At 36.5% G+C, this 15,538-nt stretch overlaps 1 protein-coding gene across 1 annotated transcript in view; it reads right to left on the bottom strand.

Moving 5' to 3' along the window:
* EP300 (E1A binding protein p300) overlaps positions 1 to 15,538 on the bottom strand; it is a 75,010-nt gene that overhangs the window by 35,706 nt on the left and 23,766 nt on the right. The window contains exons 3-7 of the mRNA XM_001502341.7: positions 10,491 to 10,667; positions 9,117 to 9,378; positions 8,357 to 8,470; positions 6,208 to 6,453; positions 179 to 272 (exon numbers count right to left, since the gene is read on the bottom strand). Coding sequence (XP_001502391.1) covers positions 179 to 272; positions 6,208 to 6,453; positions 8,357 to 8,470; positions 9,117 to 9,378; positions 10,491 to 10,667 — 893 coding nt within the window. The remainder of the gene's footprint in view (positions 1 to 178; positions 273 to 6,207; positions 6,454 to 8,356; positions 8,471 to 9,116; positions 9,379 to 10,490; positions 10,668 to 15,538) is intronic.

Here is a 15,538-nt window from a genome sequence, read left to right as displayed (position 1 = left end):
CAGATAAGTAATATAATTTCAAATAAGATTACAGAAAGCCTAAAGTGTGTACTCAAATATACTATTTGTTTCCATTCATCCAGGCTACCTTCAAATGAAAGAAACTAAAAAACTCAATTAAGGAATTTTAACAAGTGTTTAAAACATGACACACGGTACAAACCAAGATAAAACTTACTTTTGAGAATTTATGGCTGAATGCAACATCGAGTCAGAAAGAAGATTTGACGTTTGAACCCCTACACCTCCATTTACTCCCATAGGACTAGCACCTAGGTCAAAAGAAAAAACAAGAGCGATTATGTGAAATACTAATAAGAAGAAAAGAGGTGAGGGGGGAGAAAATTAGGGGGAAAAAAGCTACGAAAGTGCTAGAAGAAAATATCAAAAGAAATTTTTATCCTTTCAAAACTCTGAAGCCATAAGGACAACACTTAGAAATCTTAGTAATAAATAAAATAATCACCATAAATGAAGTCAAGAGACAAATGACAAATCAGTAAAAAAAAAAAAAAAAAAAAAAAAAAAAAAGTACTAGCAGCACATATAATGATTGTTAGCAATATAATTAGCAACACATATATAAAGGCTAATTCACGAAATACCTTACAAACCAGTAAGAAAAAGACGAACAATCCAATACAAAAGGAACAGGCAATTTATATAAAAAGAAATACAATAGCTTAAAAAATGCAAATATGCTGGATTGCACTTAAAGTAAAACCTAAAGCAATACATTTTTCATGTATGAAATTGTGAAAACTTTTTAAAGTTTGAGAATAGGAAGTGTTGAGAAGAATGTGGGGAAAGAAGAACTTTCCTTGAAAATTTACAGATGTGTAGACTGACACACCCTCGGAGGGCTACGTGGCAACTGCTAACAAATGAGGAATTTCACGCACATGTTCTTTCACTTAGGATCTCCACTTCTGATATCCTGTCTCACGGTTATACTCATATACGTATGATGAACGTAAGTACAATCATGTTAAAAGGAGCAAAAAAACTAGAACCAAAATTGTTTAGGGAACTGAACTATACATGAATACGTTTTCATAAACACAGACAATTTACCTAAGGAGACAGAAAGAAAGTATGTACAATGATCCCAAAAAAAGGGCATGAAAGGCAGGGTTGGATTTAAGATAAACAATTTTTATCGAATACTCCTTCAAACTGGCTTCAGTAGTTCTATGTGCATATATTATTTCTTCACTAACAATTTTAATAAATATTCTATTTCTTTAAAAACAACCAACAGCAATATTCACACCAAACCAGATTTTCATGTGGTTAAAAAAAATTTCTTTTGGATGTCTAATTCTATTAATATATCCCTCATGGTATTTTAGTTAAAAACAAGAAAACAAAACTTTCCATTAAAATGCAAGTAATTGGCTACATCTGTAAACAACGTTTTATGAAGAAAAGTACGGTTGCCTTCTTTCATCACACTTCCTAAATGCTTAGGCAGAACTTTGCTTCTGACAGCATCAGGCCAGCTCTGAAAGTGCTGGAAGTGGTCTTTTTAAAAAGAGTTATGTTGTCCACAATTCTGTATTTAACACTGAAAACACTCCATGTGTAAATACTCATTTTTAGAAGAATTATGTACCCTTACTATAGACTTGTTTTATTGGTGGCAATAGTATGATGAGGTAAAAGAAAAAGTGATTACATCATATATCAATTTACTTATCCTACTGCCTTCTGATGACACATGAAAACAGTAAAATATTCTCTCCAAAGGCTCCAGGTCCATTTAATATTCAGCACTGATTGCAAGTAATGGCTCAATCATAGCTTGAGAAGGAATACCCTTACAGAGGCTAATATTTAAACCCTAAGGGTTAGCCTTCACCTCAGAACACAAAAATGTAGGAAGCCAGACATTAGAACAAGTCAGAAAGAAAAAAATGAACAAAAACATAATTCATGGTACTTAAAAATCAGCAAGAATATATTCTTGTTTGCTAAGCCCTAAGAAGAATCTCATACTAATAAAAATCTTCATAGAATAAGTAAAATCAATAGGAACTACAAGATTAAGAACGTGGTCAAATATGTCAGGGAGGGCTTACAGTAAAAAGCTCTAATTTTGGGCTCCGGAGGGGATTCCCTCTTCCCTTCTCTGCTATAGTCTCTCTAACCTGCTATATGTAACAGAGATCCTAGTTTTGTCTACTTAATCACTTCCCTGCCCGTCCAGACTAGCGATGTTTGAAAGTAGAGACCATGCGCCTTTAGTATGTTTTTTTCAGCACAGAGCACATGTGAATGAATGCTGCTAATCATTTATTCAAATACCCTTGTCATTCACAAGTACCTAAAATTTATAACTCAGAGTGTTCCAGCATTACAGCCCGTCCTGCCAGAGCAGGAGACACATCTAGAATCCCAAGTCGTTACTGTGCACACATTTTCCCATGGAAGCATTGGTATAAACGTTTGCTCAGGTGCTTTAGCCTAACCAGCACTACACCTCAGCTAAAGATGGTGTGACGTAGACCAATAAACATAAATACCACTTGTTCTAAAAATCTGATGATTGGGAAAATAAACTAGAGATCTTATCTACCAAATAAGTGAGATATAAAACCTTTAGAAGAGGGTACAAAGCAAAATTCAGAAGTTCTTGATAGTAATAGCTTCAGTTTCCATAATATAGCTGAAAAATAGCTAACGAATAATTTGAAGGTCAACAATAAACACAGAGATTAGGGATACTGAAAAGCATAGTTAAAGGCAAATAGAGAGTCCCAAGAAATTTTTATGCTGAAACTAAAACCTGATTGTATACACACCACCACCCATGACATATTATGCATACCAAACATGTTTAACCTGGATCTAATTATATGGAAACAATTATACAAATCCAAATTATGGGACAATATAGAGGGTTCATCAAAAGTCAATGAGTGATGAACAAAGAAAGGTAAGAGCACTTCTAGATTAAAACAGACAAAAGATACAAAATGAAATGAATGTAAAAAGCCTTGACTGACTTTGGAGGGCAACTGGAGAAATTAAAATATAGATTGCATGTTAGATGACATTATTGAACAACCGTTCAATTTTGCAGACATGATACAATATTGTAGTTGTGGAGAAGAATGTCATCACTAGGAAACATCTGCTGAAATAGTTAGAAGCAAGTGTTAGGATAGCTCAAATCCACACAGAAACAAAGCAAATGTGGAAAAAATGGTGAAAATTAGTAAATCTAGATAAAAGTTATGTATACAGTCTTTAGTGAATTACAATTTTTAGGTAGGTTTGAAAACTCCAAATTAAAATTTAGGAGAAAAAAATGAATTCATAGAGGGAGTAAGAAGGCACCAAAATACCACCTGTACCCTAAACTTGCAACGAGTATGAAGGAAGAACATAGACTATTTTAAGTCGCTGTCAGGGAGGATACACAGATGTTTTAATGGCCCAAATTTCCTGATGAAGTTTTCCCCTAGATTTCTAATTACATATCCAATCTGTCCCTCTTGGCAGGGCCCCCAAGAATCTTTTAGGGTTAAAATGAGTGAGACCTGACAGCACCAACTATTTGGAGTCTACTCTTGGAAAAACATAAAAGATAAACATTTTAGGTTGCTGAGTTAATGAAATATACTTAAGCAAGTTGCTTTTGTTTAGAAGTGGGATAAAAATTTTGTACTGTTGGGGGGCACAACATAGTTCTGTTTGTGGATGTAGCCTACCAGATAGGTCCAAATTTGAAATATCCTAAAATAAAGTCCATTGGTGAAAGAAAAGAGAAGTGAGAAGAGCTTGGTTTAGTAGTTCAAAATCATAAAAGACATCAAAAGAGTAAGAAAATATAGTTATCATTCTAATTTGAGTATTTAACAACTGTGTATTTCTTTACTCTTTCTGATAATAAGGCGCTAGACTAAGGCCAAGTTATGACTCCAGAGCCATATTTCTGATCATCATCAAAATTATTATATTCCTGGTAAAATCCATTATAAAACTCTCATAACGATAGAAGCCTTAAAGGATCACTTTAAGCACCCGAAAAAAACCATTTTTAGCAAAAACCCCTCATCCAAACATCACCCAAAAATATAAAGTTTTGGTTAAAACTAATAAATTGCTTAAGATTTTGGTGTGAAGTGAAAAAGCAGTCACATGTTCATAACATGCAATAAATACTTTCTTAAAACCTCCTTAAAAACTTCTGAGAAAATTACATGACTCAGTCATGGTGATTCCATTTTGATATTCATTTCCTTTATTTATTATCTGGGCTTTAGGGAACACATAAAAAGAAAATGAAAATACCAGGGACACTCTTCAACATAAACATATAGGACTAATTATTTTTTAAAAAGGCTTTGGTGTAAAAGGAAAAACACTTTTTAAGTGGGCCTTTGCCAGTTTGGGCCTGTGCCTGATGAACAGAAACCACAAGGATGTTATAGGCAGAAAAGCAAGAGTACTGTTTTCATAGCAGTTTTCAAGATGGGATCTAACACAACAAAAGAAATAAGTGAGGTATTCTAGAAGTTTTGGCTCATAATAATGATTATTACTAAAAAGGTACCATTGACTGAATAACAAGAAATAGATGGAAACTTGATTAATCTTAAATGTAATCCTAAAATAAAGAAAAAGACACTGAGAAAGAGGAAAAAAGAAATCACAAGAAGCTAACATTTAAATAATTTTGTAGCTATACACAAATGTACAGACACAGAAGATACAAGAGAAGATGAAAAGAGCTAAACTAGGAATTATACACAGAAATTTGAAAAATTAATGGAAAATAACCAATTATAAAAATGAAAATCCAGGCCAGGGGTAGACAACAGCATTGGGTCAAGATCCTAAAATACAAAGATACACTCTGCATAACATCGAAAAGAGAGGAAAAAAGCAATCGTAAGTGGAAAAATAAAAAAATTTAAAAGAAAAGAGAAGGGTGGGGTTGCGGGGGGGGGGGGGGGGCGGGGAAGAAGTCCTCATATCTCTTTCCATTTCTAACCCCTTTTCATGTACTTCTAATATACAAGAGCTTGAAAACAAGCCTGAAAAGGTATGCTCACTCTTCATCTTAGTTTCTGGTCCAGTTTTTTAAACTCCTCACTCAATAATTATTTAACAACTTAGCACCGTTTGTTGTAAAATAGTGTACATTTCCTTAACAAAAATTAACAAGATTACATTTTTACAAGGGTAGTGTGTCCAATTTTGTTTCCTCATTTAGAATCAAACGATAATGGGCAGAAAGTAAAGACCACTGCAAATATCAATAAAGGATGAAAATGGATTTCAGAGGAAAAAGCATGGTGGATTATTCAGAATCAGACTGTTTTCTAGTTATAGAAAACTTCATCAGCAAGAACAATTTGACAGTAAGAGGCAAAGTATTAAAACTCACAGACTTACTAGTGCTGGATATCTAACTATTTAAACGAAATGGCTTAGATGTTCACCTGCCTGACAGCGAAGGGATAATCACACAGCAAATCTCCTTTATTTTACCATATAATTAGAGAAAAAAAATATACCCCAAATTAGGGTATCAGAACACTGCTCATTCTTCCCCTTCTCTCTCAGTCACATCATAGTCACATAGGTTAGGCAAACAAGTACATTTAATCAACTATTTCAAAGGCACACTACTCCTGCTGTGAGATACATGGAAATCTGCATTAATAATAACCACACCTATTTCTATACATTTCAAACCAAAACACAACAATTTCTTAGTGCAGTTTAAATTAGCAAAAAAACCCCCCAAAAACTGGGAACCTAAATGTCCACCTGTAAGAGATTGTTCTGTACAAAAAAATACTATACAACCATTAAAAAGGATACATTGGGTATGGAAAGTGAAAGACGACAACATTATTAAAGAAACTGTTATAGAATAGCATATGGGATCCCACTTCTAGAAATATTAAGCTCATATGTGTTTTAAATAAAAGGATTAAGAAGGATATAAATCAGTAGCAGCTGTCTCTGGTATATGGATTACACGGGGACTTTCACATTGCAATCTTTAAAAAATTACTTCAAAAAATTAATCACTTAACAAAAAAACTAAGGAGGGGGAGAGAGAAACAAATATAGAGACAGACACACATACATAGAGACTAAAATAAGCTAAGGAGTTAACCCTGCATGTTACATGCATATACACACATAATCAACATCACATCTGTCTCTAGGAGGACACAAACTTACTCATGTTGCTCATGGGCCGCATGCCTTGGGGAGACTGCCCGGACTGCTGATTTTGCTGGTTCTTTGCCTGCACCTGGGGCTGCGTCGGCATCTGATTTACTTGATAGGGTAGTCCAAGAGCTGCATAGGCTCTTTCTATAGAGCTGGGATCAATCTGACTAACAGTGCTTAGGCTGGGGGTAGACTGTTGACCCACACCTAGAGAGCCAGTATTTCCAAGTCCAACTGGTGCTCCAGTCAGAATTGCTAGAGAAGACAAAAGAAATGGTGTTACAAAACATTAAAGACGGTACGGAAAAAAACCCAACATGTTTAAGTGAATTAAAAAAAACCAAAATTACTGTTATGTGATTGTAAAACATCTCAGTACATGCATCTTGTTTCCCATTATTTCCTTGAAAAATTTTCTAGATGTACAACTGATTGGTCAAAGTGGATCGTTGGCATGAACAGCTTTTGATCCAAAATAACCAAAAGCCCTCCCACAGGCTGTTTCAATGTTCCCACCACCAATGTATGAATGTCTTAGAGCCATGCAAATGCCAACACGAGGTAGCATCATTTTTGCCAATGTGATGGAAGAGAAATAGTACCTCATTTCATTTAACAGTGAATTTTTTTTTGGAGCAAGATTAGCTCTGGGCTAACATCTGCCGCCAATTGTCCTCTTTCTGCTGAGGAAGGGTGGCCCTGAGCTGCTATCTGTGCCCATCTTCCTCTATTTTATATGTGGGATGCCTGCCACAGCATGGCTTGGTAAATGGTGCATAGGTCTGCGCCCAGGATCTGAACCAGCGAACCCTGGGCTGCCAAAGCGGAACATGAAAACTTAACCACTCTGCCATGGGCAGGCCCCAACAGTGAACTTTTTGGTATTTCCTCCCTCTAATGAATTGTCTATTTCCTAGTCCCAATTTTCTACTGGGCCATTTATGATTTTTTTAAATTAATTTATGGAATTTAATTCCCTTTTCATATGCTGCACGTGTATTTCCAAATTTGTCTTTCAATCCTAAATCCTTAAGTTTTGTTTCTAGAGAAGAGGTATGGTAGCTGCACTTACAGCTTTCTACTTTTGACTTCTTTTTTCTCTAAAGAAAAGGTGCTCATCACATGCCAGGTTTTAAAAAATACTCTCAAAAATTTTTTCTTTCTCTTAAATAATCTCAAATTATCTACATATTTAGATCACAGATATAAAAGAGTGACTCGCCCCATGTCAAAGCAATCATCTTTTAAGTTTTCATGAATTTAAAAATGGAGCATAAATTCACCTATTGTTCTTATAAAGAATGACTATTAAAAGTTTTTAGGGCCTGGCCCGTTGGTGCAGAGGTTAAGTGTGCACATTCCACTTCAGGAGCACGGGCTTTGCCAGTTTGGATCCTGGGTGTGGACATGGGACCGCTAGGCAAGCCATGCTGTGGTAGGCGTCCCACATATAAAGTGGAGCAAGATGGGCACAGATCTTAGTTCAGGGCCAGTCTTTCTCAGCAAAAAGAGGAGGATTGGCAGCAGATGTTAGCTCAGGGCTCATCTTCCTTAACAAAAAAAAAAAAAAAAAAGGTTTTGGATCTTATTTTAAGTAATAAGCAGTTTAATTCTAACCTCATTAATATGAAGTTAATGGGAAGTGGAAACAACCTAGTATAATAGCACTAGGCAGTCACAGGAACTTCACATAATCAAAAGTACTCTTTGTTGTTATTAGTGCCATTGAGTAGATTCCAACTCCTAGCGACACAGGGTACAGCAGAACAGAACCCTGTCCAGTCTTTTTGCAGTGCTCTGCTGCTATTCATAGGGTTTTCAAGGCCAACTGTTTTTGGCAGTGGGTAGCCAGGCCCTTCTTCCTAGTTTGTGTGGTCTGGAAGCTCTGCTGAAACCTGTCTACCATGGATGACTCTGCTAGTATTTGAGATACTGGTGGCATAGCTTTCAGCACCACAGCAACAGGCAGCTGCCACAGTAGGACAACCAACAGATGGGTGGTGTGGTTCCCTGACTGGGAAACGAACCCAGGCCATGGTGGTGAGAGTGCCGAATCTTAACCACTAAACCACAAAGTACTCTAAATCCCACCAAACTGCACTAGTGAGAGTCTAAGAATACTTTTAGTATAAAAGTGGCAAAGGATTTAATCACTTACACTGTTGATTTCTCTTATCCCCAGCATTTTTAAGGGGAAGACACACAGGACAATCATGCCTTGTACAATTCTTCCAGTGTGAAATGATTTGTCGAGAAGATGCACAGTGTGCCACTAAAAAGAAGAAAAATTATTTTTTCAAATGCAGGCTATATTTTTACATTAGTATCAGCTAACTTATTGATCACATAACAAATGTTAAAATGTTATCAACTCGTTTCATCTTCGTACCACACTTAAAGATAGCTATTAGTACTCACATCTTATAGTTGAGAAAACAGGTAAAACTAGTTAAGTGATCTGCACAAAGTCACAGAGTACCGAAAGTGGGATTCAAACTCAAGCAATCTGGCTCCACAGCCCATCTTTTCACCACCAAGCTATGCAATCTACTTTATTCTATTAAAAATCTATAAAAACAGATTTCTAATCACTCTATAAATACACAAATTGTATTATGGTGGGTAACACTGTTTTAGCATTTGCCTACAAGATAGTTAGCAAAGGCTCAATAATATTTAAAATAGGCTATGCTGGGGCTAATCAAAGCCAGCAGGGATCATCACAAAATGGAAGTCCTTTAAAACTTCTCCCACCACATCCCTAGATACTCACAAAATGATAAGTGAATTTTATCATATCCTAATATAGAGTAAGACATTATCAGTAAAGGAGTCTCAAAATAGAGTTGATCACATTTTTTTCTCTTCTGACTGTAAATCTTAATCGCTGAGCACACAGACCCTTTGAGCCCACTCACCTTGGCAGGACTTGCCTGACTGGCAGTGTGTCATGTGGTTTAAGACGTTCTTCATTGTGCGACAATGGGGAAGGTTGCACTGCCTCACTTCCCCATTAGCCTGCTCCCGGCGCTGGCACTTGTGAGCATGCAAAAGGAGAACAAGCTGCTGCTGGATGAGCTTACGCTTCTCTGGATCAGCTGTGTGTGCTCCAGAACCCATCGCTTGGGCTACTGGAGTCACAAGGCCTGGCTGCTGGACCTGCGGGGCCTGCTGTTGGCCCTAAGGGATAAAACCATAAGTATACATTTAATATTAGGTGCCATCGTGTGCTATCTCTTTAATAAATACAGACTTGGAAATTTTCAATTAAAACCTTTAAATACAGTCTACTGTATGCCAGACTCCACTTTTTGACACAGGGGATTCCAAGAAAAATAAACAACTGCTCCTACCATAAGCAGCTCAATTTAATAAGCAAACAAATTACTACGTTACTAAGTGATATAATCAAAGCACGTATAACATACAGAGAGCAAAAGAAAGAGAAGGACATAGTAAATTCCAGTGGGAGAGGGAAAAGCAAGGAGTGTGTAGTGAAGAGTGTGTCCAAGTTAGGTTTTGAAGAATAATGAAGAACTTCCTGGGAGACCAAGCAGGGGCCTAAGGTGAGTGAAAATTAGTTTTTGTAAAATCTGGTTTTTCAAATAAAAAAGTAAACATCTCTGGGGACAGAAATGCCATGTTTTATTCATCTTCATATCTCCAGTACGTAGCAGAATATCTGAAATAAAGGCGTTTAATGAATATATGACACAAAGCAAAAAACTAAAACATCCAAAAGAGAAATAAAATATGTATAGGACAATTTTTTCCAAAGCTGAACGTGGACTACTTGACACATTTACAACTAGAAATAGTTTTACTTTAGAAAAACAGCAATGTTAGAAGCTTTGGAGATTTTTTCACAACAAAAATCACTGATTAAAACAATGTGTAACTTTGAGAGGGCAGTTACTTTTGTGTAGGGGTATCAGATACAATCAGTAGATATGGTCACTGAGACTTGGAATCCTTTGTCAGAGTCCTTCCCAAGAAGAAAGGATTTCCCTTTCCCATCCTATAGAAATGTTCACAAGCAGAAGCTGCAGAGCATGGCAAGCTCCAAAAACTTACACTGTAGCAGCCCCATTTGCTCCTACTTGGACTACCATCCTTACTAATTAATACAAGTAAAAGAATACCATGTGAAACGGAAGGAAAGCACACGCCTCTCTGATCACAGGGGCCATTCATTACATCATAGTGTGTACAGTGCAAAGCATGAAAGTTTAACATAATTCTTTTGTTTAAATGCCAGTTTGAGACAAATTCATAGATAGATTACTACCCACCATGTTGGGCATTCCTCCACCAGGAACTGCCTTTTTGTCCATTGCAAATGGAGATAAGCTATTTGGTAATACAGACTTTGTCTGAATCTGGAGACCAAGGCCACTGGCTCCAATCTGCTGTCCAGAGTTCTGAGTGTATGGAGAACCGTAAGGATTAGGGTTGTTCATCATTCCCATCTAAGAATAAGAAATAGAAGAGAAATTAAATCTTGTTCTCTACATTAATAGAACATTACTATTCTACTTCCTAACTTGTAGAAACAATTGTAGAGGAAATCCTCTGCATTTATAAACAGACTGTAGAAGTATGCTCATGAAAATGCGTTTTCAAGATTATGATTTAAGGGTCTCAGGTACAGTAAATTTACAGAGCTATTTTCTGTAAATATTTGAGATAAATATGTTTTAGGAAAACTTACAAGCATTTCATTTAGCTATACATGCTAAGCAAGGTTTGCTGTTCATCTCCATTTTTAACAAACTAAATGCAGTTTCATGAATGTACAAACTATGGCTTAGTAAATTCAATTCAAGTCATCCCTAAATATATTAGAGTTTGATATATAAAAGCATTTGAATGCTTATTCCAGCATTTTGTTTATATAAAAGGTAGAAAACTGGTAGTTTGGGGGATAGATCCTTTTTTATTTAGGGTCACGGTGGCAAAGTGATTTTAAAACTTTTTGAATCTGAATCCTTTAGGTAGAGCATACAATCAGCAGAGTCCACACCATTCCTTGCTGTCTTAAATCTAGCTGCTTTATCCATTATATTGTCTGCTTGGCTCTCAGAGTAATTTGAGTTTCTCCGCAACCCCTATGTAGCTTAAGAAGTAGGGTTTTTTTCTGTGTTTACATAAGTCCATCTGGAGCCATCATACTGTATAATGATTAATTGAAAGAATAGAGTATTAATTATTCAAAAGCCAAATGATAAACATTGCTTTACTGATAACAAGGCTGCAACTTACAATTCTATTCTTCCATGTGAGATCCCACTGTAAGTCAATCATCACCCACCAGAAACAGAGCAAGCACTCCAAACAGAAACTAAGGACACTATAGCTACTGCCCAGTTTAAAAGGAGTCATACTAGATTTCTCTCCTTCTCAGCCAGATCCAATTCCATCAAAGGGTCCTTCCAATTCTACCTCTAAAGAAATACACCCCCCCCCCCATCCTTAAAATCCTTCCCATGTATCCATGTCCACTCTCACTCCCTTAATACAAGCCCTTCATCACAGCTTGTGTGGACTGTGTCCAACAGGTTTTCTTGCCTTCTGTTCTTTTTTCTATTTACAAAAGAAAAAAACCATGCTATACCAGAACCTTCATGATCTTCATGAGGCCTGACTACCTCTCTCCATGGTATCCTATCTCCCGTACCAAACAACTTGCAAATCCGAGAGCATCATTCTTCTTTCATCTCCAGCATTTGCCTTAAGCTTTTCTTTTTCCCTATAACTAGGCAGTGACATACCCTCCCTTCCTATTTGACTCCTGAATGCTAACCTGTAAAGGAAACAAAATACTAAGTTCACAAAGAAGCAGTCCAATTTTCATTTTTTGTTGCTTGCTTAGTTGGTACAACTATAACTAAGAAGCCGCTGTAGATCCTACTCATCCTTTAAGATACATTTCAAAAATTACCATCCCTGTGAAGCATCTGTCTACTGCTCTAGACAGCTAAAGAGCTCTTTTTCTACCCTGACACAAATGTTCATGCCTTTATTTATAATACAACACAGGTGATAAAATAATCTGTTAAAATGCATGCCTCTTCAATCCTGACCATGCACAAAAGGGAAAGAACCTTACTTGTCCGTTTATCCTTGTAGCCCCATCACCCTAAACCGATTGACAAAAGAGCTCACAGACTCAGGAAAACAGAAATTATAAAAGTCATAAAATAAAGAGAATGAACCACTATAAATAAAATTCAGTTCTCTAAATCATATGCAGTTATCGACAATCTGCAAATTCATATGAATATGACACCTTTATTAGTTCAAAGTTGTGCCTATAGTGGAAAGGCAAAATAATAAAGAAAAAAAAGAAAGAACATTTATGTTTTACAGGTAAGATTAGAGAGTAGGACTTAAGTAACTTGCCTGGTGCTCTAAGGACAACAGGGAATGAGACTGAGAGAAGTGGCACAGTTTGGGTGAAAGCATAAAAGAAGGGGGCAGCCCGAAAGGGAAATAACCAGAGTAAAGAACTTAGTGATTCAGTCTCCAATAACTGGAACTTCCTAAGTGAATGTGGCCAGTTAGATTGTAGAGACAATTAAATACAGAAAACAGGCTTAAACGCAATTTTGGGTTTCTTCTGGTAGTTTTGAATGTAGCTGCAAGTGCTGCTGCTATATATGCTTTTAGGGTACTAATATTTACACTAATACAGTTCCAATAATATGCACGTCTACACCTGGGGGTGTTATATTTCACTTGTGCTTCCTATTAGCATAGAAATTCATGGTAGACGTAAAATGAAAGCCATTTTGTCACAGAACCTGCATGACAGACCACAAAAGACCAACAGACAATAGATTATGCTTTTAAGAGTCCATTATTTACATATATAAAATGCTGGGATCTGTAAGCTACCTTGATGTCTCTTGTTAATAAGCATAATGTCTTTATTCAAATACATCCCAGCAAATTCTGGTCCTTCACATCTGTTCACATACATACTGTCTTGCCTACCTACACCAACCGAATTTCAACCAGTTCCTGACACTGCTTGTTCCCTCAATCACGACGCATTACCTAGAAACTCCAAGTCCATTCTATAGCAGACTATGGCCTCAAATACACAGGCTGCACTGACTACTGGTCAGCTGGCAGTAATTTATTCCTGACACTTCTGGTCACTCTGACCAACAACAACTCTCAGGTTTTTGTTTTTGCGTCTCCCTCAGAGTTCTGCTGCCAGTGTTGGAAAATAAAATACAACCAATGCCCCATCCTTACCCTTTCTATCTCCCCAGCCCTCACTACTCACTAACAAACAGGAAGGGAATATACTGTACTGAATTTCTATTATACTGCAGTTATTTATTTGATCTTGTTCCCTTCTGTATAGCTAATGTGATCCCGATGTCCAACTACTCACCACCTACCTGGACCACAGTGATACAGATACCCACCTAAACTGAAAAGGCAGAGGACCAGGAAGCCACAAACAGTACTAGGCAGCTAAACAAAAAGGACCTATGGGGGACTACATTTTTACATTTTCTTTCTTTTTAAAAATATCTGTCTCTACAGGTTGTTTCTAAGTTTTCAATATATTAAAAGCAGAAAGGGAACACAGAGACACAAAAAACACACGATAGTGACAATCATTGACAAATAAATAGAAAAAATAAAAAGTAGTACCCAAAATATAAAGAATATAAAAGTTTAACAACATTTAACACAGGGACAAAAATCCCTTAATAAGACTTGCAGGCACCACAGCAACAAACTAATACTATATGTGTGACTCCAAGATTCACCAAATAATAAGAACAAAATTAAACTACATTCAGACATTGCCTACTAGATGTTACATATCTGTATCTAGGTTACATGCCAGGCACTATGTTAAACACCAGGGGTATGATGATACACAAGGAAAGGGATCTCTCAGAACCTACCCCAAATCCTAAACATGATTTTTCAGATTCATTCCCATTAATCCTACACCATTGTCTTAGTTTAGGGTGCCTCATCACTCCATTAGGGACTACTCCTCTTAAACTGATATTGCACACCTAAAACTACATCCATCTAGATTGTAAATTTGGGCACAAGAACCTCCTTTTTAAAACCCATCAGAATACAGTATTTAAGAACTGTCTTTCCCTCTCTCTCAACATGGATTCCTCCTCCGTCTTACACTTAATACCCCTCTAACTTGTCCTTCTGGCTTTACTCCTTGCCTATCCAAGGACACTCAAGTTCTGTATCAGAGATGCAAAAGAGATCAATCATTGCTCTTACTTTAAAACTTTACAGGCTAAATACTCTTTAACATCACATGCCAAAGACCATCACAACATCACAAACTGATGTTAATTTTAAGAGAAGAGCTCCAAAACTGACAACAACATAGTGCTGCTATCTCCTCAAGAAAACTTTAAAAAGAGAAAAGGAAAGAAGAAAAAAGAGAATTATTCCTAAGGTCAATGCTCATTTCAGTGAAGTCCAGTGTTTTTTTCCTAACACCAATTTCACTAGTCACAAAGCATATAAAACTTGGATATGAATTCATCCAGATGCCAGGTTACACACATCTTCATAGCATGTGAGGTAACCAGAGTCAGAGGAAAGGGGGCTCTAGGATTTGTTTTCTTCCCCCCCCAGATGTAGGACTACAGAGAAAGAACTGAAAGTAATATATAAAGATGCTCCAAGGTTGTGTCTGTGAAAGGGCCAGGGATCACTAAGGCAGGATTATAGAAAACAGGCATGACTCCTGCTCTTACAGGTCTCAGTCTAGCAACGATCACACAAATATAAAGTTACAACTCAGTTAGGAGGTGAATGCTGCTGCAGCAAACACAAAAACCTGGTATTTGTTTTTAGTTGTGTAGGTTTTGTCAATACGTGAATCATAATAATAGAATGACAGTACACTGCAGTGATGAACAATGTGCACTTTTAATTCCGAAAGAAAAGATGACCTCTCTGTAACACTCCTCTGACTTTGTTTCCTCACCTGGAATAAAACTATCAATTCATATGGTTGATGTTAGGATGAATGGCCCTAACACATATTAAATATCTATTAATATTCAGGAGCTCCTTAGCATTTAGAGTTTAACACTAATTTAGGTATAATTATTCTGTCTGATATTGTTACTTAATAATTTTCTGGATTTTGTCTCCTGAATCATAACAAGCTCTTTCATAGAACAGACTTGTTTTTATTTTCTAAGAAAAGAAAGCAGAAAACAAACAACTCCAGAATATTAATGAACACTTCTTGAATAAAAAGTCCTTAGTTCCAAAGAAAGTAAACCTTCCATCAAATTTATACAGCATTAATCCACTGAAGTCTCTA

The sequence above is a fragment of the Equus caballus genome, chromosome 28 (assembly GCF_041296265.1).
Source record: "Equus caballus isolate H_3958 breed thoroughbred chromosome 28, TB-T2T, whole genome shotgun sequence".
NCBI lineage: Eukaryota > Metazoa > Chordata > Mammalia > Perissodactyla > Equidae > Equus > Equus caballus.
Note: the sequence above shows the minus strand (reverse complement) of the source record. Positions and strands in the feature narration are given on the sequence as shown.